The sequence below is a fragment of the Mixophyes fleayi genome, chromosome 2 (genome assembly GCF_038048845.1).
Source record: "Mixophyes fleayi isolate aMixFle1 chromosome 2, aMixFle1.hap1, whole genome shotgun sequence".
Taxonomy (NCBI): Eukaryota; Metazoa; Chordata; class Amphibia; order Anura; family Limnodynastidae; genus Mixophyes; species Mixophyes fleayi.
In genome coordinates this window covers 363,511,959-363,535,748 of record NC_134403.1, presented here as the reverse complement: position 1 = coordinate 363,535,748, position 23,790 = coordinate 363,511,959, and the positions used below count along the sequence as shown (strand labels likewise).

The following is a 23,790-nucleotide window of genomic DNA, read 5'->3' as shown; positions in this document are numbered from 1 at the left end:
ATATCCCAGGTTTTTCAAGCCGGGTTTTTGCCGGGGCTCGGAGCGTCCCAGCTCAGAAACACCATTCATACTGCACCTCGGACCCGGGAATTTCACGGGTTGACCCCATTCATACTGCACAAGTCTGTGCCCTGGCAATTTGTGGGAGTCATCACCAGAGCAGTTTTTTATTGGTTGAAAAATGGTGATGTCATTGAAAGGTGACTGTTTTTTTTTTCTTCCATGGGCTCCCACCGATGACATCATCCTCCAGAGACAGGCAGACAGCCAATCAGCTTGTTTTCTGTGCAACCCGGGTTGAAAAACATGGGTTGCACCATTCATAGTGCAGGCAACCCGGGTCCGACCCGGGAATTACCCCTCGATAAATCCCGGGTTTTTAGACCCGGAATTTTTGACTTGTACCATTTTATACTGCACCAAGACCCGGGTCGTTTGAGCTTGCCCCGGCAAAAACCCGGGATTTTGGTGCAGTATGAATGGGGTATAAGGGGATACAGAACTGCAACTGTCATGCATGTATAGGTTCTCGAACTGGTTGTTCAATTGGCTCTAAAGTTAGAAAATTCATGATAAATTAATATGAACATTGGAGATAACACGTTCCCGCTTAAATGGCGTCACTATATAGTATTTTTACAGTTTTAAGTTAATGGTGAACTTGAACTTTGAACTTCAACACAGCATTCTTCTCTGAATGGAAACAAAATGGTAAATACACTATAAATGTAAACATTTAAGTTCATAAAGACATGAAACATTTTATAGTTTATTTTAATGCTTTTTGTTTTAACTGCAATCTTGAATGGTGTACTAGCACTCAATCTGCGAACGCAGCTACGGGAGTCGATCTTAAATAAATATCATGATCATGTTGCGAGCAAGTCCAAGGCCTCTGAACCGGATTGGTTGAATAATTTGAGCATTTCTACTCTCCACGGCCATTCATTCTATGTCAGAGCTATTATTATTCTGGAAAAGGTATGTTGCTCTATTAACGCTGCCTTATTTTCATAGAAGTTATGGCTCCCATGTGTTTTGCAACAGGAATCCATTTTTTTTTAACCTGATATTTTAAGTTCTGAGTTTATGACCTAAGAAAACTTCAAATGGGTGTCCCATTTTTTCATTAAAAAATGATAGGAGCCCTCCTGAGCCATCCCACATCCAGGGCCGGCACTACCATTAGACAGTTGCCTCGATGGACAGGGGTTTGAGGGGCAGTGACATAATGTCAGTCATCCAGTGTTTTTATTGTCTCCACGAAGAGCACCCGCAGCTGACATGGAAGAGAAGCAGCCAGCAGTTTCATGTCAACGATGGGCTGGGGGAGTGGCGCTGGACTATGATGTCACTGCCCAGCGACACTCTCCCACTCTGAAGATGTTGCCCCTCCTCCTTCCCATCTACTAAGGTAGGAAGCAGTGGGGTGCGTGGGGGATTGGTCACTGTGGGCTGGAGGGTGCCGCCTAGGGAGCCCCCAATTCTTCCGTCGGTCCTGGCCATATCCTATTGCTCTAATTCAGGTCAATCTATAAAGCGCCCTGTTTAAAGATAATATACTACAGCAGACTTTACAGACCTATTGTTTAAAAAAATAGACATATATCAGAGTAAAGCATTTCCATACTATTGTATTGGTTCCCAGTATTGCACTTGCTGTGAGAGATGTTATTATGGTGACTCACAGGTAACAAAAGCTGCTACTGCACATGTAAATGAATATATATGACATATCACCTCCACACGTTTCAAAAGATCCTCCATAAGATACACATGCAGTTGGCATGGGCTAATCCAAAATGGCTACCCACACACGTGTGTGTGTGTGTGTGTGTGTGTGTGTGTCTTTAAATAATGTCTTGTATAAGTGTGTCCCACCATCACATAAATGGGATTGCTCTGCTCACATATGTACTTCTGAATCTCCCAATAAATACATTGTTTTTTCTCTCTAGTGTCCTACCATGATTTCCAGCCATGACTTTATATCATCTGGCAGAGCTGTTTGTTTCCATTGCCCTTGGATACTACTGAGAACTGGTCTCTGCATATAGTTGTGTTCAATGTAGAGCTGCGTCATATTTGAGGGAGATGTAAATAAGCAACCTTGCCTGGTGATATAAAGATGTGGCTCAGCACAGATGTTAGAAATATAGAAGAGTGATATTAGTAAAAGCTGAATGAGGGCACGTAAAAATTAGAATTCAACTTGCAGGTGGATAGACCCAATAATAATTCCGCAACATTGCCATGCGTTTATATTGCTTGTGTTGCATTTTGTTATAAATATATTTGTACCTATTCAGCTGGATCATTTATTCTCAAATGTTCTTAGTTTTATAGCAAGCTCTGGATAGTCAAGTCAAAATTCAAATTATAATCGTGTACTCATGGGCGTCATGTGAGATTTAATGATCCTGTCGCCTCTAGTTGGAGAACACTTGATACCCGACATCTTTAGACTTCAGCTTGAAGTTGTAGTTTCCAGTTCTTCTTTGATGCCAGAAGATCAAACCGGCCACCACGATGGCGACCAGCACGAAGACCCCAATGATAATGAGAGCGATGTATCCAGGGCCCAGTGCGGCTTCCGATGAGGAAGCTGTAACATGTGCTAGGAGACAATGTGAACATCACAGTTTAATATATGTGCAGCCAAAGAGGAAGCATCGGTTCAATTGCTTTTCTGTTTGGGAATATGTTGCGGAAGGTACCTACAGAATGGCAGAGTCGGCAACTAGTGTTTTCCATTACTCTCAAAATAAGTGATATTTTTTAATATTTTAGTCAGGTTTTAATTTTATTTAGCTTCAATTAACAGTATATCATATATATGCATTCATTAAGGGGCATCTGTCACATGTATGTAGTGGAACCAGCCATTTTTTGGTCTGAACCAATATTCATGAAGATTAAGCTTACCCATTCACTAAGAACCATGAATATTTAGCTATGCTGTGTCTCAGTGATGTCACTGGATCAAGTCTCATTAGTTCTGATAGAAGCATATATTCCCTGCTACTGTATATTCTGCTTGCTTCGAAAGAAAAACATATGTAGGAGACAGTGATGAAAACCATATAATTGGCGCAGTATTTGTTACTCTGTGTATGGTTGTAGCTCAGCACTAAGCAATTATTTTTTATCAACTGGCCCCTAATAAACCTTAATTTGTTTTCATAATATAAAGCGAAGAGAGATTACACAGACCATTGTAGCACTTAACTTGTTGACCTTTTTAATAGTCACCATTTATTTCTAATTTTAGCTTTTATGTTTCTGGATATAGTTCTACTGCCACCTACTGTCTCAGCCATAACCCATTTTTCCTTTGTTGAATTGCCAGGTGATTTATGAACTAAGGTCTGTTTTTTTCTGGTATATAAGAAGCTGTACAGCCTGACAATGGAAGAACTATATCATATGATGTGTATGTACAATATTTTCGATATCAAATTGGTATAATAAACCATTATAATCTGATAAAAAAATTACTTGTAATTCCATTTTCATCATAATTGCCTGGGGCACCTGAGGAATTTCGCCCTATGATCTCTCACGTGACTGCAGGTGTAGCCAATCATTTCCAATATTTGTGTGAAATGTTGCACGGGGCACTAGAGGTTAAAAATTTTCCAAACAGGTCATATATGTTTTGAACCCTGCATTTCTAGAGTGTTTTAAGGGCATGCTGGAAGCAGTAGTATAGCCACACCCGACCTCCTCCCTTTTGTGGACATATCCAGAGGTGGGGGGAAGCATTAGCTTGTCTATTGTCCAGAGATGGTAAGTGTTAGGCTGGGTACACACTACAGGGTTTTCAGCGGGTTATTGGGCCAATCACACAATAAACGACCGTTAGGTCCAATATCTCATTAATGTGTACGCTGCAACGTTGAACGATTATCATTTTAAAGCACATGGTATCGTTTCATTAAATTTTTAAACTTGTCTAAAAGTCTTGTTCAATGATGAAACAATATTGTTCCAATTCCACAGTGTGTATGCACTCAGGACCTGTAGTGTTCATAGATCTCCCACTTAACTTCCTACCGTATCTTCTGCCTCTCCCCCTTCATTCCCCTTCCCTGCCTCCATTCCCCCTACTCTCCCTCTCTCCCCTGCATCTCTCTGTCTGTCCACCCCACCCCTTAGATTGTACTCTCCTCTGAGCAGGGCCATCTCTCCTCCTGTTTCCACCACTTCTAACTCTGCTCTCCAGCTACTTGCCCTCCTCCTCGAGGACCCTCTCCCTCCTGACCCGTCTGGCTCCCACCTTCCCCCTCTGAGGGTCTCCCTGTCTTCCGCACCCTCCCTCTTGGGCTCCATCGTATACGTATCTTCCCTCTCCCTTCCCCCGCCCTCCCTAGCATTGAGCATACTAAGTTACTGTGCTTACTGTTTACTGTACTGTGCTGTCTCACCCTGTATTGTAATTCGTTTGTCCCTGTACGACGCTACGGACACCTAGTGGCGCCCTATAAATAAAAATTAATAATAATAATAATAATAATAATCTCTATGGAACGTGCCACGATCTTTTCAGAAGATGGTTATAACAGATAAAAAGCACAGATCTGAAGATAAATCCTGTAAAACGTGTTTAGTGTGTACACATGAATCAGCATGCGGATGAGGATTTTTTTTGGGGGGTATCTAAATCAACCTGCGGTGTGGTATGGTTTTTATTGATCTCTGTGATGGGAGACTCTGAGAAGTTGTTGCTTTTTTATGTGTTGTAGATAAATGTTATACGAGTAGATGGGTTGTAAAACTCTTATATAAAAATAGAAATTATTCTGTGGAGCAATTTCAAAAATTGTGCTCAGCTTGATAACAAATTCATTGGTTTGGAGAGCTCAGAAAAGTAAATATTGCATTAGCCACCCATGCAATAAGAAAACAACAGAATTGTATGAATTCTTTTCTATATATTCTTAACCATATTGGAAAGTTAGGGGACTGGTCGCAATTTAATCCAATCTTTTTCAGTTTAAAAAGTTTGTAAGCTATTTCTTTCGCTCTGATTTGTCTCTAAGGATATTTTTATTCTCATTCTTGGAAGCATTTGCGCAACTTTAAAACGGGTCTACGCACAACTTATTTCCAACATAGTTTCCTAGAGACCTTAAACTGGACATTGGGACTTTTAGTGACACTGCAACGCTGAGCCACTCATTCTTCTATTAAGCATGAAATAACTACAATTATAAAAATAAAAATAAACAAACAACACTTACACTGTCCGGCTCGGCGCAGGGGTCCCATTCGAGTAACCCCAATAAAGACATTCTCACCACTCCTAACAGATCGGACACCGCTACATGACTGAAAAATAAGAACAGACAAAAAAAATAATTGATTAAGATTATAAAATTCTCAATTCAATTCCATAATAAAAAATGTAACTAAATGTCAAAAAAACTCAAACCATTTCAAGTGATGCATTTATATCTCCGAATGTTTTTATAGATGACATATTTGTTTCGGTACTTTAAAAACATAGAGAGATAGGGCATATAACACATGTTAGCGAGTGCGCAAGGTCTGACCTCTCCCTTTTCCTACTCCTGATGATTTAAAGTTTACCGGTCAAAAGAGATTAGAAAAGTTGCAGCAACTTTTTGTGAAAATGTAATTGCGAGACAGAAAAGGCCATTTCGTAGAGGGGCAAATTTCCGAAATACAATGGCTATTTTGCAATGCATTTGTAGATTCTGCGTTTTACTGAATTTATTGTCTACAACGCTGTCAATTCATTCTGCTCTGTGGTGTGTAAGGGACATGTCGGTGCTGGATACAAAACAATGGGTAGATTCAGTAACACTTAAATTGAGATATGAAATTTTCGCAGAATGATGTGACTATTCCGTGGAGCTATCACTATGAGGTCTATGTATTGCAGTCCGATCAGCCATTAAAACGGACAACACAGCAGTTTTCTCCGTAAAAGGGCAATGGCAAAATGTTTGAAGATTTTTGCTGCCATAACTCACTTAACGTTTCTTAACGCAGACCCCACAGATTAATACGGGGACTGCCAAGTTCTGCAATGCATCAAGCTTTGAAAAATTTTGCATTTAGCAGAAAGGTAACGTCATCTCAGGTCAACCACCGAGTTAACCACCAGGCTCCATCCCGGTGGTTGACCCAAAGGCTCTACAGAGATGGGGAAAATGGGGTTACATCTACATAAGTACCATTATGTTACATATACACTGCATACCGGTTTACAGGTTGCCGGAGGATCCTCCTTGCATACATGAAGTCGGCAGTGCAGATAAACAATGGGATTGTTGACAAAGGAAAAGATCTTTGTTTGAAACGTAGCATTGTTGGAGATGCCGTTGGTCTGGATGGTGGTGAAGGTGTTTGTCAAAGCACAGCTGAAAAACAGAAAGCAAATAGATCATATAGGGAACAATGCAAAAAATTTGAGGCAAGTGACTCTAAAATAATTAAAGGTCCCTAAACACAGGACAATCTGGTCGTTCATACAGTGTGCAGTGAAACCTGAAAGATTTATACATTCGGCACTAGATCAGAAATTGTCTTCTGCTAGAACTTGAGACCAAATAGGTTTGGAACAAGATAATTTTCTGCCAAATTGCAGCATATTTGGGCACCTTATGTTGCTGGAGAGTCAAATTCTGAGACTTATCAGCACTGATATTATGATGAATTGGAAACATGATAACCATCTCTTGTGAGTGAATTGTGGAATGGACATATCATTTATGTGTAGTCTTCCTACTATGTTGAAGCAAATAACATGCCTTGCTTCATTTTTGGGGACCATATGTAGTAAAATAGTTATAGGAACCCATGTCCAACATTCCCCAATTAGAGGTAAATTTATTAAAGGTTCTAAAAAAAGTAAAAGTGGAGGTGTTGCCCATAGCAACCAATCAGATTCTAGCTATCATGTTCTTGAATGTACTAGATAATTAGAATGGGAAAAGAGGTCCACAGGGGACAATATGTTACCTGTTATTGATAAAGGGAAAAGACACTGGGTCATTGGCGTTATCGGTCGGAGTTGCCCAGCATTCGTTGATGACAACTTTATACTGACTCTCCTCCGTCTTTATCCGGATCTGAACGATTATGTCGTCTGTGGCTGAGAGTGTGAAGTTGGCCGGGATGGACTGGTCACCAATGAACAACTGAAATTCTGGCAAAAACGAACCGCCACCTTCTAGCTTCTCAACGATGGTGAAAAATCTAACACAAATAAAAGTTTAAAAATAAAGAAGTTAAGTCAAATGTTACTGTTGGGAGGCTTAGTCTGCAGATTTTATAATCAAAGCTAATTGGTGCAATAAACATATTAAAGTATCTCCAAGGGTAAATTGGATTTTATATATTTATGATTTAGTCTCACAGATTGAAAAATATATATATATTTCCACCACCCGTTCACCCAGAAGAGTAATCTCATGATAGCACTGATATTATGTGGGCAGCACAGTGGCCTAGTGGTTAGCACTTCTGCCTCACAGCACTGGGTTCATGAGTTCGATTCCCAACCATGGCCTTATCTGTGTGCAGTTTGTATGTTCTCCCTGTGTTTGCGTGGGTTTCCTCCGGGTGCTCTGGTTTCCTCCCACACTCCAAAAAACATACTGGTGGGTTAATTGGCTGCTATCAAAATTGACCCTAGTCTCTCCCTCTCTGTCTGTCTGTGTCTGTGTGTGAGTGTGTGTCTATATTAAGGAATTTAGACTGTAAGCTCCAATGCGGCAGGGACTGATGTGAATGAGTTCTCTGTACAGCGCTGCAGAATTAGTGGCGCTATATAAATAAATGATGATGATGATGATAGCTCTGCTTGCTAAACTTTACTGACGCACATAAGGGAGTCTGGCACTGGAGTGATATATAGCTTGACTTATTATCATGCAAACCAGTGGACGGAGCTTTGGTCTCTCTTCTTCCTTATATCATCTCCTCTCCCCAGTTTCTACTGTTTGGAAGAGTTGACAAAGAGGAGGAGGCTAACAGAGGTAAGAGAGCGTTAAGCACTTATGCTGTTTAATATATATGTGCAAAAGGCTTTTAGTGCTCATAGACAATTCATACCAAGTGATTTCAATAGACCTTCAACCGTTAACTAAGACGTGGATTGACTCAAAATATCTGTATCTTCTCTCCAAAATAACAATAAGTAGAGATGTTCACTGACCACCGTGTTCTGGTTTTGGTTTTGGTTTTGCATCTGGATTAACTTCGTGTTTTGGTTTTGGCAAAACCGCCCTTGCGTGTTTTGGTTTTGGTTTTGGATCCCGATTTTTTCTAAAATCCCTATTTTTTTTTTGCTAAAATCACATATTTTTGCTTTTTTCCCCCCTACATTATTACTAACCTCAATAACACTAATTTCAAGTCATTTGCAGTCAATTTTGACCACCTAACAGGTCACAATATTATTTTCATACACTTTCAAACAAAGACTGCAGATTTAGAAGACCAAGCCTGCCAGACCTATTATTTGTATTTCAGCAATGGAGCAATGGAGCAATGGAGCTCTCCTGAATGTCACTGGAGAATTTGAAGAACTCTGCTACCCCTTCTCTTTCTTTTCTACCTATGACACCGCCCATCTGCTCTACAGACTGTGTTACCCCTTCTGTGTCCCTCTGTGAAAGGGCGCTGAATCGCTGTGGAGGGCGGTACTTATAGAATCCAAAGCTCACAAAATCCGAGATCCGACGACGTAACAATGACGTTTTGCCTCGTTTTCAATTCGGGGGTGTACAGTTTTCGGGGAATCGAGTCTGAGCATCTCTAACAATAACAGTCAGTTAACATAGAAATATAGAATTTGGCAGCAGAAAAGCATCTACAGGTCCATCTATTCTGCCCTTTTCTGTGAATGTTTGCTTTGAGGGGATATGGTTTTTTTGGGGATGGTGGGGTTTGTTTATTTTGGCACTGTGACTGGTGTTAAGTTTCTTTGCTTTCTTAATATTTTTTATTAACAATAGGTTTGTTCCTTTCATTCTTCAGTTTTTTTTACTGTATGAGTCTTTTCCATGGATCTATCGTCCTTTCTATTAAAAAGGTTTTTTTCCCCTTATGTTACCTTTTAGTCTTAGTGCCTCCAATTTAAAATTGTGCACCCCCTTGTTCTAGAAATCTTAGTTTTTAATTTTTTAAGAAATATTACTTTCCTTAGCTCTATTAATACTTCTGATTAATTTTAATGTTTCCATCATATCACCTCGGTCAATTGCGTTCTTATACCTGTCTCTTCAAGTCTTCTCGGATAAGTTTTGTTATGTAGCCTATGTACCATTTTATAAGCCATTCCCTGATTTTTTTTTTTATTTTGTTTAATGTATAATTGGAAGTAAGACCCCCAGAATTGTGCACTGTACCCAATATGTAACCTCCCTCTTTCTGCTACTAATACCTCTTCCTCTATAACCAAGTATTCTACTGACTTTCCCATTGCTTGACTACAGTGATTGCAGAACTTCATATCTGCTGAAAGAATACCTCCAAGGTTCCTTTCCTCTGTTGTTACTTTGAATGTTTGTATCCAACATGCATTATTTTACATTTTGATGTAGTCCAGACTTTAGTCCCCTCCTCTATATTATATAAATCCCTACACAGTTGTTCTACCCCAGGTGTCCTCAAACTACGGCCCGCGGGCCACATGCGGCCCGCTGAGGACATTTATATGGCCCGCCGGGTGTTTATGCCGCAGCTGCATGTCATTTTTTTTACATGAGAAGGACGGTCATTGGTGGAAGAGGGAGAGGGGGCGGCGGCCGCCGCCGATTGGCTGGCCGGCTGAAGCGCTGGATCATGAGAATTGTTGTCCGGCTGCAATCTAGCTTCAGGCGGTGAGAGGAACCGAACAGCGCAGCCGGACTACAACTCTCATAGTTCCCATTGAAATACTGGTAAATTTGTCGAATTAACTTTACTTCATTTTAAATATTGTATTTGTTCCCGTTTTGTTTCTTCACTTCAAAATAAGATATATGCAGTGTGCATAGGAATTTGTTCATAGTTTTTGTTTTTACTATAGTCCGGCCCTCCAACGGTCTGAGGAACAGTGAACTGGCCCCCTGTTTAAAAAGTTTGAGGACCCCTGTTCTACCCCTTCTGGGGGTATAAAGCTTGTAGACCACAAGCAAGATCCCTGAGGTACTCAACTAGTTACCATCCCTTCATCTGAGCTTAATCCATTGACTACAACACTCACATCCTGTAGCCAAACCCTGATCTAGTCCACTATCTTGCCTTGCTGAACCTAAATCAGCTATATCCACTGATCCTCCCTGAGCAATCACTTAATACACAGAGTCTGACAAATCTATGTCTCAATTTGTGAGAACTAAACCTTGGAGTATTTTCTTGCATGTTGGTTTCTTAAGAGATGCCCCACACAAGCAACCCAGAATGGAACTAGTTCTGCCATTCAATTAATTGGCAGATTACAGTCCACATCATAAGTCCTTCATAATTATCACCTCACCACTGATTTCCTCTATTAATAATCTTTCCAATTTTTAATTTTGTCCTAGTGGTCTATAAATTGTTCCTATTTACATTAACAAAAACTCTCCCTTGTGAGTTTCTAACGTTAGCCAAATGCTATCAATCCTATCTGCAGTGCTCTGTATTAAAATTACTTTTTTTAAATTATTTACAATTCCAACCCTCCAACTTTATTTCTAATGTCTTTTATAGCAGGATGTAGTCAGGAATAACTATGCCCCAACCATGGCTATCATTGTACCCAGACTTAGTAATAATGTAATAAACTATCTCATGACATGATAGACACCAGTTCAGGAAGCTTATTTCCTAAGCTGTGAGCATTTGTACACATAGCATATAAAACTGTACGACTTTTCCTTCAATCGGCATTATTACTGTATACATTTTACATCATCTTTAGGATGGTAGTGGAACCTACTATTTTTCAGCCCGTTAACTATAAATAACAATAAATAAAACATCAAAACTCCTCACTAATCCCCTCTGTTCCCTAGTACCAGGATGTAAGAGATCTCTCTTAAGCAAAATCTTATGTTTCCAAACTACCGTGTCATGACAGACACATCCAAACCCTTCCTCCTAGCACCATTGTTTAGCCGTGTCTTAATGTGTTTGGTGGTTGGTGCCTCCTATCTTCCGACATCTTATGAACATGAGAAAAGGACAGATTTGAGAGGACTGTCCCACTGCCTCGTGTATCAGGGCTTTGGTCCTGATTCCAGGACACTAGGGAGATGTATGATGCCAAAGGGTGCCCCTTCAAAGACACGTGAACCACTGGCAGGTGCGCTTTGTATTTAAATCATCACTGTCATGAACACGCTCCCAGCTGCCGTGAGTTTGGGGTGTTCGCTGTATGAAGTCACACACGATTCCAGCCCGCAGTCTCTCTCTACCTATCACACAGGTTATAGACCTACTGAATCGCCCCCAAGAACAGCGCTCTGACACCCCCACACACTTCAGGCTTGCAACCACCTATTGAATACAGGCAGTAGGACCCCAATTTCCTGTCCACACTGGTACACAAGGCTTCTAGCTAACCACAATCAAACAAAGCAAACAAAAGGTTAACCAGCAAGCAAAGGGTTACCTCTTCACACCTCAAGACTGTTACACAAATGTAAATGCAAGCACATACTAAGCTTGTTAATTAAATGTATCAACAGATCACACACTGGCATTCAAAGGGTTAACTTGGTCGAGCTATTTCTTCTTAACAGGCTAATGGATTCGTTAGAGTATCAAGGACGCCACATATTAAATTATAGGTTTAATATACAAAAGTACAGGGCATTCAGATATAAACTAAAATAATTAATAAACAACTGATTGTCACACACTGATACTAGCTGGTATTGGTGCAGCCATGCGAGGAGGTCTAACGCACCCCTGGTATTCACCAGGGACCCTCGCAAGGAAGTTTTGGCTTCGCTGCAAGGGATTTGCAGGTTCCGGTTCTCCAAGACGGCCACCAGCATAGGAACAGAGAGTAGTCGATCAAAACGGGTCTCCGGTACTTCAGCTGAATTAACAGGAAGGATCCCTGAAGGGTATCTAGGTGGGAAACCACTCCCTGAAAGCACTGTAAGAGCTGGGCTTGATTCGATTCCTGCTGCTCCACTCTCTGAGCGAAATGAAGCAGAAGATCAAGAGCGGAGGGTTCATCCTGACCACTCATCTTCTTGGCCAGAGTATACTGTCACGCACTGATATTAGCTGGTATTGGCGCAGCCGTGCAAGTAGGCGCACGCGGCGGCCCGGAAGTAGAGGGTAGCGTACCGTTGCTAGGCAACGGGGCGCAAGGACCGGCAGAGACAGACGGCCACCTCTCGCACATAGAGAGGTGGCGCCTGACACTGATATAATATACACAAGCAAAACAGTTTGAAATAAAAAGGATTACATTAAGAGTATAACTTACATCGAAGTGGTATAATCTGAGCCAAGGGAAATTAGCTTAAAGATGGACAGCTTATCAATGAATAATTGATTTCCCAAAAGACTAACAATCTGACAAACTGCTGTAACTGGTCGCATCCAGTCTTCTCCACTCCCCTGGGGTTGTGGTCTGTGATACTTTTTCAATCACCATTTGAATGTTGTCTGATTTACTACCCAATTCTACTATGTGACCTAACTTTTCTGTGGAGTGTCAGAGAGACACAATTTTATTATTAATAAGTCCCATATTAATTTGTTCATCTTTTGATACCAAACACGCCTAAATACATTGTATTCGTAGAGCTTACACTCATTTCCTTAACTTCTCTGTGGGGCAGAATTCTTAATTTGACATATGAGCTGCCCTTCATCATGCTTTTGAGGAATATGTGGTTGATCACTACTTTTAATGATTTTAAGTGGCATATTTTAAATTCTTAGTCAGCACATGGCCTCTTTGTGCCAAACACCATGTTAAGCGGGTCCTAAAAGTCTATTCAGGTGTCAAAACTTCATCCCAGGTCAAGATATATCTCACAGCAGGGGGTCTTTGAAGCTGCCACAGGTGACACTCCTATCTTCTCAGACTGGAATATGCAAAACTATCAAATCAGACTTTCTGTCATCACATTTTACACTTTAGTAGTTCAACTTATCAATGAATTCATTTGATATAACATATTTACACTGCAGTTATGATTTAGGCCTTATTCCCCACAATTATGTGATGGGTTATCCCTTATAAATAACTGTAAGTTCTCTATATTTACGACAATCACCATCATCTATTTATTTATATAGCGCCACTAATTTCGCAGCGCTGAACATCAGTTCCTGCCCCATTGGAGCTTACAATCTAAATCCCCTAATATACACACACACAGACCGAAGAGACTAAGTGCAATTTAATAGCAGCCAATTAACATACCAGTATGTTTTTGGAGTGTGTGAGGAAACCAGAGCACCCGGAGGAAACCCATGCAAACACTGGTAGAACATACAAACTGCACACAGATAAGGCCATGGTCGGGAATCGAACTCATGACCCCGGTGTTGTGAGGCAGAAGTGCTAACCACTAAGCCACCATGCTGCCCTGTAAGGGTGTTTTCAGAGAAGAGGAAGGGGCTAGAGGCCCCAAAGTGATGTAGCCATGCAAAGCCACCCCGACCTCCCATGTAGACCACACCCCCAAAACTACAGAAAACTAAATGTTGGGCGATCAAGTTGCATCTTCTGATGGGAGTAGCTGGGAGGATGGCCGTGTCCCTTGCTGGATACAGATGAACACATTTAGGCACCTGGCATTATGCCCACATGCAGAATTGAGATTTACCCTAGTGGGACAAGATGTTTAAATGAAATTTAAGGGGTGGAGATGGTGCATTTCGGGGACTGTTCTCTGGTTAGCAGGACAGATGAGGACTGAAACCTTTTACTTCCCCATAAAAGGACTTATTTTTGAAGATCCCATAAGTCAGGCTTCGGTCTTTGCATGGGAAAGAACATTTCAGCCAATGTAACAATGACATTTGTTAGTTAATTAATACTTATAATAAATACAGCCCTGATGTCTTCTCACTATATTATGCAAACCAGGAAAAAAGCAAAAATAAGCAATATATTAGGAAAAAAAAGTAAAAATGTGTGTGTGACTTTTGGAAATGTCCTTTACAGTTGCTAATACATGTACTGGAAAAGTCGTATTTCTCCAAGACATGGCACACAATCGCATCCATCCTTCCCAAAGCCCCCACTTCCAAGCCTGGGAACATCCCACTCTGTTATTAAATGACAGTATTATACATTACCCTCCGGCAGGATTGGATCCACTGGACCATAGGATATCATTGTGGAACACGCAACGTATTGTGCTGATAGGTTTTGGAGTCATGTTTAGAATTGATGATGACAAGTCGATGTACAGTGTAGAGTTTATCACTATATGAGTCTTGTTCTGAAAAAGAAGAACATAAACATAAGAAGTAAATAATAGCCAGTGCTAGGTACCACAATCACAGAGGTTGCATTATATATATATATATACCACGTGGGCAGCTTTGCCACGTTAATTGAAGGCATATCACATCCCCCAGTGGCCCTTCCCCTAAAAATCCCTGTATGCCGTGACCACCAGTCTTAGGTGTGCATGGTGGACAGACCCCCAGCCATATATATTCAGAGAGGGAGATGAAACACATATTATTTGACCCGAGGAGCAATATAGAAAAATGAATCAATGTATTTAGTAAAAGATGCTGGAAATATTCAGACTATTAATAAGTAGTTGGACCTTAAGCCTTTGTTTTTGGTGCCGTCTGGTAATCGAACCTGGTGAAAAAGTAGCACGTTTAAAGCATACTTACACTATAAACATTAGTGTTGCATTCTTTCCACCCTGCATGTATTAGGATAAAGATGTTTGTGCTGCAGTTTAAAGAGCACTCAGGACTCCCGAGGAATAGAGAATGACTGTCAATAGACATCATCTTCAGAAAGGCCTTCTGTATGGTGATTCCAATCTTCTCTGTCTCACATATGACCTTACTGGCATCTCTCAAGCTCAAGCTGGGGGACATCTGTTGTGTTGTCATCTTGGTAGCTGCAGCTAACAGAAAGGGTATATTGGTGGCTTCTGTATAAAGGGGAAATCATTAGCTATTATTAATACATTTGCATAAGTGTTCACATATTTATGGAAATTTCTGACAAACACAATCAACTGTCTCTCTTCTAACCAACACTACCATCTGTCTCTTTTAAGACCAACACCACCATCTGTCTCTCTTCTGACCAACACCACCATCTGTCTCTCTTCTGACCAACACCACCAATTGTCTCTCTTCTAACCAACTCCACCAACTGTCTCTCTACTGACCAACACCGCCAACTGTTCCTCTTCTGATCAGCACCACAAATTGTCTGTCTTCTGACCAACACCCATAACTGTCTCTCTACTTAACGTCACCACCAACTGTATTTCTTCTGGCCAACGTCACCAATTGTCTTTCTTCTGACCAACATCACCAATTGTCTTTCTTCTGACCAACACCAATAACTGTCTTTCTACTAAACGTCACCACCAACTGTATTTCTTCTAACCAACATCACCAATTGTCTTTCTTCTGACCAGCACCCCTAACTGTCTTTCTTCTGACCAACACCACCAATTGTGTTTCTTCTGGCCAACACCACTAACTGTCTCTCATCTGATCAACGCCGCTAATTGTCTATCTTCTGACCAACACCACTGATTGTCTACCTTCAGACCAACATCATTAATTGTCTTTCTTCTGATGAACACCACCAACTGTCTTTCTTCCGTAAGGGGCAGTGTAGCAATTTTACATCTTGGCAAAACCATGTGGCACTGTGGGAATGGGTTTGAAACTGTGAAAGATTTACAGTTGGGAGGGGGGTATGTGAAGTCTGTCAGCTGACTGGTTAACAAAAACTCTTTACCGCACCAACCCTGGTCCTATATACATAGCTTGCAACATTCATGATTTAAAAAAAAAAAAACTTAGGACACTTTATCCCAAACAAAACATCCAGACCACACCACCAAAACAAATACCTAGATCCTTAAAGAAAAATGCAAATATACAGGCATGCCTTGTGACAAATAATACTTGAGATATTGTTTGTGCCACGCAAACAAAAAATACATACCGACGTTGGAGTTTGTAGACATGTCAGCTAAAGGACATGAAATGTCACTGGCCGTATGTGTTGTTGGGACGACCACTTGGATGATTCCCTTATTATTAGTGGATGAATGAATTGACCCGTGCTCAGTAACTGAGAGGGCGTTGCTGCTGGTATGACTTGAATCTTTGTTCGCAGTTGTGCTATGATCTGTAGACTCAGTTGTATTTAACATGATCTTGTGGGTAGTTGAGAGCAACTGGTCATGTGCCGTTGTATTGTCTGAATTAGCTGGACCTGTTTTTAATGTTACAGGTGTATTTAACCCAGATTGATTTTTACTGGCTTCTCCAGAAACAAGCGCAGTGGGTGTGACTTGTTTTGCTGGCGGCGTTGGGTCCCGGAGCACCGTACTTGTTTCTGTGGTTGCTGCTGTTACATTTGCAATGTGTCCTGTGGTTGATGAGATTGTTGGAGATGATTTATCTATGGGGCTTGTAGAATATACGTCACTCCTGGGATCTGTGCTTGTCCAAGGTGCCACTGATGGGCTACTTAGATCTGCGAAGAACATGCAGACTCCGGTAAGAATTAAATCAGTAAATGAAAAGAGATGAGAGAATATTATCACAATATCCTGTGAACTATAACCATACTTGCCAACTCTCCCTGAATGTCAGGGAGACTCCCTGAAATAGGGGTGATCTCCCTCACTCCCTGAAGAGTCTGGCATTCTCCCTGATGCTGAGCCAGTACAAGACGTGGTTCAGAAATTGTGTCCTATGTACATGCATTGATGCCTATGGAGGTGGCCATTTTCATGGAGACCAATATTTAATCAAAGACTGACAGGTAAGACAACATGACTTAAGTAATGGAGACAGAAATGTAAAAGACACTTCAGTGTCTAGAGATTCATTAGCTGCTTTTCTTTAATGCATAGTTGCCTACTCTCCTGGAATGTCTGTGAGACTCCCACATTTCTGGGAGACCTCCCGGAAGAGCAGGGCAACCTCCCGCTTCTCGCTCCTAAAATAGATAAGTGGAGGGCTTAATGATGCAAATATTGTCATCTTAACCCCGCCCCCTGCTGTAATTTGCCAAAATTGTGACAATCGTTTAGGGGCAGTGCCAAAATGATGCAATTTGTCAAGCCCTGCCCCCACACACCCACCTCCCCCGGGATCTCCCTGAAGCCAACGAGGAAAAGTTGGCAAGTATGACTATAAGGCAACAGAAAGAGAACAATATTTGCAAACCATCTTATTATAGTGCATGAGTGGAGTAAATACTACAGCTATGAAAGATATTCTTACGTTCTAACGTGTCTAACCATGAAAGAGAGTAATCTCTGTCACCAAGGTGTCACTTTAGGACATACTCTATCCATTCAAGGATAATTTACTTCACGGTTGTTCATGCATTATGTTTGAACAATACCTACAGCTTCTTTACTTCATTCTTCTCTTCCTCCATAAAATTTACCTCAGCCTAACATTACACTGCATAGCTTGCAGTCCATACACTCCATTAAATCACACTTTGTAGACATAATAGCAAAAATGATCAGATTATCTTTCTTAAGAATTAGAATTGTATCTTACCCAAGTTAGTGGAATATAGGGCTGTTGAAAGCATTGCTTCACCTAAAATATATAACAATATCTCAATTCAAAACCAAAGCAACTTCAATTTGGTGTACAAGAAATAAAAGATACTAACAAGCGACAATGTTAATTATTTAACCCGATTTCTCTAAAATATGTTTCCGTGATCTAAAATGCTACATAAAGGACTGTCCAGGATGTGAAAATGTGCAATTGTCCAGTTGTGAAGAGCTAGTGCAAGCTTCTGAAAATAATCATGATTATGTAATAAAGAGCAATAAAGGGGTGAATAGAGTTTAGTCACATTTTGATAAAGATACAAATGCAGAAAGTGGGGGTGGTGATGATGACAATGGATCAGTTAGTTTTTTATTTTCTCACCAGTCATTATCTCAAAGTCTGTCATATCCCCCCCAATACAACAGTATACAATACTTCTGTACAAAGGGCCTTCCCCCTCCTCCTCAATACAGTGCTGCTTGGTGTAATGACGTCATTACAGCTATGGCTTTGCAGCCAACAGTGATGAAAACAATGATGAACCAGCTAGCCTTAAAATCGTTAACTAATAGTAAAAGGGATTATAGCATAGTTGCTTAGTCTCCTGGAATGTCCGGGAGACTCCCGAATTTTTCAGAGTTTTCCCAGAGCAACCTCTGCACTCTTGTCTAGTGAAACGGGAAGGGGAGGAGTTAATCGGGTCATCTGGCTACGCCTCCTGCTATAATAGGCCGAAATTGGTATAGTTTGCCAGAGGGGCGACGCTGCAGCTTTGGATATCTATGGATAAATGTGGGCAGGACGGTGGCTAAGTGGTTAGCACTTCTGCCTCACAGCACTGGGGTCATGAGTTCAATTCCCGACCATGGCCTTATCTGTGTGGAGTTTGTATGTTCTTCCTGTGTTTGCGTGGGTTTCCTCCGAGTGCTCCGGTTTCCTCCCACATTCCAAAAACATACTGGTAGGTTAATTGGCTGCTATCAAAATTGTCCCTGTCTGTCTGCCTGTCTGTGTGTGTATGTATGTTAGGGAATTTAGACTGTAAGCTCCAATGGGGCAGGGACTGATGTGAGTGAGTCCTCTGTACAGAGCTGCGGAATCAGTGGCGCTATATAAATAAATGGTGATGATGATGATTATAGAATATAGTGATAGCAATAGTGATGACATCATGATTGTTAGAGATAGAGAGGACGAGATAAGCAGAAAAGAGTTTTAGCTGCAAGGAGTGCAGCTTGAAACAACCTTTCAAAAAATTAAGGCAAGAACTCCCAAATAAATTGCTGTCTTGCTGCTCAACAGCGCACACTGAATAGTGGGTCTCTTTGTACGAGTCCTGGGGAAAGGTTGCCCTTAGGAGATCATTTTTGGCTTCAATTTTTTTCACACTATAATTGGTACAATATGATTTTGTGAATGTTTCAGGGCTTTTCTGAAAATGTAATTAGTAAATCTGTTTTATTTACTTATCGATAAGGATATGAAGTATTTTGACTTAATCTTTAATTAAAATAGATATAAAATTATTCGTCTCTGGGGCATTTTTCACATTATAATGATCTATAATACTCATCTTGGAATTAAAGTGGATTTACTCAGAAATAATTACCGCTGATCAACAGAAAATACTCTGACATGTCATAAAAACAACTGAAATTTTTAATTACAAAGTGGGGTCATGATGATGACAATGGATCAGGTAATTCCCACCCAGCATCTGTTTGTCCCTTGTATCTTGAGCTTTAGAGAAACTCTAAGGTTAAAGTCTACATATTGTGTATTCATGAGACCATTGTGGACTATGCACTGGTTATAGTGGCCCCCGGACTATGCACAAGTTATAGTGGCCCTTGGAGATAAAAGAACTGACAGACAGAAGGGCCAGTTCACAGAGAGCTAATGATCCACCGCCAAATTCAAGAAGTATCTCTTCATCTTATGAGAATGGCCATTATAAAAATAAAATCTGTTTCCAGAAAAATCAACATTTGGTGACTATGACTTATACTGAGGCAAATATAAACTTCCTTTTGTTAGATGTGTCACACGATATTGAAATGTTACTTGCACACAGTGGAAGAAGCCATTTTATGGGCAGGGCCATCTTAACAACATTATGGGCCCCCGGGCAAAGTGGTGCAACGGGGCCCCTAGATATAGATATAGATATATAGATGTATACAGATACAGATATAGAGATAGAGATAGATAGATATACTTGCTCAGTGACCCTTGAAGGTTTTTTTTGCAGGTTTTTTTCTTTTGCAGGATTATTTATTCTCATTAAGAGCCGTGCCTGTGGGGCCCTCTTGCCCGTGGGGCCCCTGGGCAGCTGCCCATCATGCCCAATGGAAAAGATGGCCCTGTTTATGGGCCGAACCAATGGTTCTTAGACTGCAGCCTATCAATTCACAAGGAGTTGATGACATCACTGAGGCATGAGGCACCGTCACGTCTCATTCCTCAGTGAAGTCACTAGCTCCTGACGGGTTGATTCTGATAAAAAAATATATACATTGCCCCTTTTAACAAGAGAGATCCCGTCCCCAACAAGCAGCCTACTACTATCACCCTGTCAATAAGAACTCACTAGGTTCTGCTTCAGGCCCCACCCACTGTGGGTGTGACCAAGGGACATGTGACTTGTAAGTGTCTTCTGATTTAATTTATTTTATTAGGCCCCCATACAGTTCCAACCAGTGGTCAAATTGGAAATTTAGAAGTGACGGTATGGAAAATGTAATGAGAATATAAGTGACTGGAATTTGATAGTTTTACAATTAAAGCAGTAAGAGAAGTGGCGGTATGGCATACCACCATATACATCCCGCTTCCACCACTGGTTCCAATCCCATATGCATTCCCGCTAGAAGATAAATACATAAAAACGATTCATCCCTTGCTGAATATCACCCTGATAACTTTGTCGCCCTAGGCTCTTGCCTGTTTTGCCTTTCCACAAATTATGGCTCAAAACGGGAAAGAAAAAGAGGAACCAACTTTGTGCAAAATGCCCATTAATATTTAAATTTACGAAAAAAATCAGGTATCTGATCTAATATTATATTTTTAATTTATTTCAATTTTCAGTCTGTTAATTTAGGGGAGAGTCCCTGCACCCTCACAATTCCTCCCAGGTCTGCTGGGGTCTGTATCGACAAATGCCGAGTGACATTTGCAGGTGTATGATGGATCCAGGTTGACGCAGTCTGCGTGCAGGTGACAGTCATTATCATCAGATGACAGGCATTCATTGGAATCTGCAACAAAATAACACAATTAGTAAGGTAAGTCTAGAATGGTGTCAGAAGTATTATAATAATAAAGTAATTACTAATAATGTACTCAGGTCTTTCTAATTTTGTGCCTCTTGTAATTCAATTTCATGGTCAAGTGTATAAAAATAATTGGAAACTATTGGAACACTACAATATACATCACTTACATCTATGGAACATTAACAGGTGTACAGATTGGTGCTATATGCTGCTATCTCATCTGACAACAATGTTTATTATTATATATACATATATCTCCATATATGGGCAGCACTGTGGCACAGTGGTCACCATTGCTAATTCACAGCACTTGGACATGAGTTTGATTTCGATCAGTGCTCTATCTGTGTGGAGCTTGCGTGTTCTCCCATGTTTGCGTGCGGTGCTCCGTGTTCCTCACACAGTCCAAGAACATGCTGGTAGGTTAACTAGCTTCTTCCAAAATGGACCCTACTCTGTGAGTGTGAGTGGTAGGAAATTAGAATGTAAGCTCTGATGGTGCAGGGACTGATGTGAATAATTACATCTCCTCTGTACATCGCTGTGGATATGATTGGAGTTATATAAACAAATATCTATTATAGCTGACTGAAGTGAAAGACTAGAGAGGCCTGAAGTCATCCCGGGATGTGATGGAAATCATAAAAAAGAGAAATCTTTCAAAATCTTGTTGCGTCCAAGACGAAGCAACCACAGCTGCCTTGTATTATAGCGATAAAAAGTGTATTAGGAGCTGTATATTACTCACATAAACAGTGATTTTATCTGAACTGCAGCTCTCATTGACAGGAGTCTGAAGCCTGTATAGTATATATAACTGTATAGTATATATAACTGTATATAAAAGGGGAGGGATCAGTTAGTATTTATCTGGTTTCAGTGCTCTCTTTTTTTGTTTTTTGCATCATAGCAGACAATATTTTAAAATAGTTTCCCAGGTTACTCTGCTGCTGAGTCAGTGCATGTAACGATATCTAACGTGATACTGTCACAGCCGGCCTTGGTGCTCTACAATAGCCATCAGAGGAATTTTATAGAGCAGCTGTTCAATAATAAAAATCTCCCTTCTTCCCTTACCCCGGCTCCTCTCCCTTCTTCCCTTACCCAGGCTCCTCTCCCTTCTTCCCTTACCCAGGCTCCTCTCCCTTCTTCCCTTACCCAGGCTCCTCTCCCTTCTTCCCTTACCCAGGCTCCTCTCCCTTCTTCCCTTACCCAGGCTCCTCTCCCTTATTCCCTTACCCAGGCTCCTCTTCCTTCTTCCCTTACCCAGGCTCCTCTCCCTTCTTCCCTTACCCAGGCTCCTCTCCCTTCTTCCCTTACCCAGGCTCCTCTTCCTTCTTCCCTTACCCAGGCTCCTCTCCCTTCTTCCCTTACCCAGGCTCCTCTCCCTTCTTCCCTTACCCAGGCTCCTCTCCCTTCTTCCCTTACCCGGGCTCCTCTTCCTTCTTCCCTTACCCAGGCTCCTCTCCCTTCTTCCCTTACCTAGGCCCCTCTTACTTTCCCTTACCCCCTGCTCCTCTCCCTCCTTCCCTTACCCAGGCCCCTCTCCATCCTACCCTTACTCAAGCCCCTCCCCCTTCTTCCCTTACCGCCTGCACCTCTCCCTCCTTCCCTTACCAAGGCCCCGCTCCCTCCTTCCCTTACCCCCTGCCCCTCTCTCTCCCTCCTTCCTTTACCCAGGCCCCTCTCCCTTCTTCCCTTACCCCCTGCTCCTCTTTCTCCTTCCCTTACCCAGGCCCCCTCCCTCCTTCCCTTACCCAGGCCCCCTCTCCTTACTCTCTTAGTCCTGTTCTTCTCCCTCCTTCCCTTACCCAGGCCCCCTCTCCTTCCTCTCTTAGTCCTGTTCCTCTCCCTCCCTCCCTTACCCAGGTCCCCTCTCCTTACTTTCTTAGTCCTGTTCCTCTCCCTCCTTCCCTTACCTCTGCTCCTCTCCCCCATTCTTAACCCTGCACCTCTCATTCCTTCACTTTTGCAGGATCCTCCCCTTATTCCCTTGCCCCATGCTCCTCTCCCTCCCTCCCTTACCCCTGCTCCTCTCCCTCCCTTACATCCTGCTCCTCTCCCTCCGGTACCACCTGCTCCTGTCTATCCCTGTCCTTTCTCCTATTGTTCCCTCTTAATCACAACAGTCAAGATGCAGATTGTCACTGTCTCACTGAACCTTTATATAAGTCCAGGTTATCTACCCTGCTGGGAGCAGTTGGAATGTGGACATGTACTAATACTGATCTGAACAGAGGAATGAACCATTGAGAACTAATGAATGAACAATATCCAAAGGAGTTATTCAACAACCATAAATTGTTACTGCTGCAGAGAGTATAATAGCTCAGATACACGTTCACGATGCATAAGTATATAGTACGAGTCTAGAATATCCAGATATGATTGAATATTTTGGTGTAAATGAATACTCTAGAAACATTATATGTATGCTGGACAAGGCCCATCAAATGCTACATTAAATTATATATGTTGAATCAGACAGGATATTAGCGATTAATACAATAGTCATCTGGCACAAGGTTAGTATTAATGATAGCCATACAAATGGTTAGTATAATTTATGTAATGTTTTGAGGGGTTCTGTGGACCTATCTTAAAATCACTATAAGAGACACAATTAGTGTATGGTGGTTCCATTGTGAAAAGGATGGAAAAAATATTCTGTTTAGGGGCCAATATATTAGTTCATTAAGATTTAAAATAAAAATTAATTTGATTAAAATAATATATATACTGCCTAGTAGCCCATGATTATGGCAAAATATATAAAAACAATGAAAACCCGTTA

At 41.3% G+C, this 23,790-nt stretch overlaps 1 protein-coding gene across 1 annotated transcript in view; it reads right to left on the bottom strand.

The window, feature by feature from the left end:
* Window positions 1-451: 451 nt before the first annotated feature.
* UMODL1 (uromodulin like 1) overlaps window positions 452-23,790 on the bottom strand; it is a 76,189-nt gene continuing 52,850 nt past the window's right edge. Inside the window, exons 11-19 of the mRNA XM_075197844.1 lie at window positions 20,844-20,978; window positions 17,716-17,757; window positions 16,136-16,672; window positions 14,830-15,098; window positions 14,275-14,420; window positions 6,991-7,227; window positions 6,230-6,389; window positions 5,244-5,331; window positions 452-2,617 (exon numbers count right to left, since the gene is read on the bottom strand). Of these exons, the coding sequence (XP_075053945.1) occupies window positions 2,430-2,617; window positions 5,244-5,331; window positions 6,230-6,389; window positions 6,991-7,227; window positions 14,275-14,420; window positions 14,830-15,098; window positions 16,136-16,672; window positions 17,716-17,757; window positions 20,844-20,978 (1,802 nt within the window). The 3' untranslated portion in view covers window positions 452-2,429. The remainder of the gene's footprint in view (window positions 2,618-5,243; window positions 5,332-6,229; window positions 6,390-6,990; window positions 7,228-14,274; window positions 14,421-14,829; window positions 15,099-16,135; window positions 16,673-17,715; window positions 17,758-20,843; window positions 20,979-23,790) is intronic.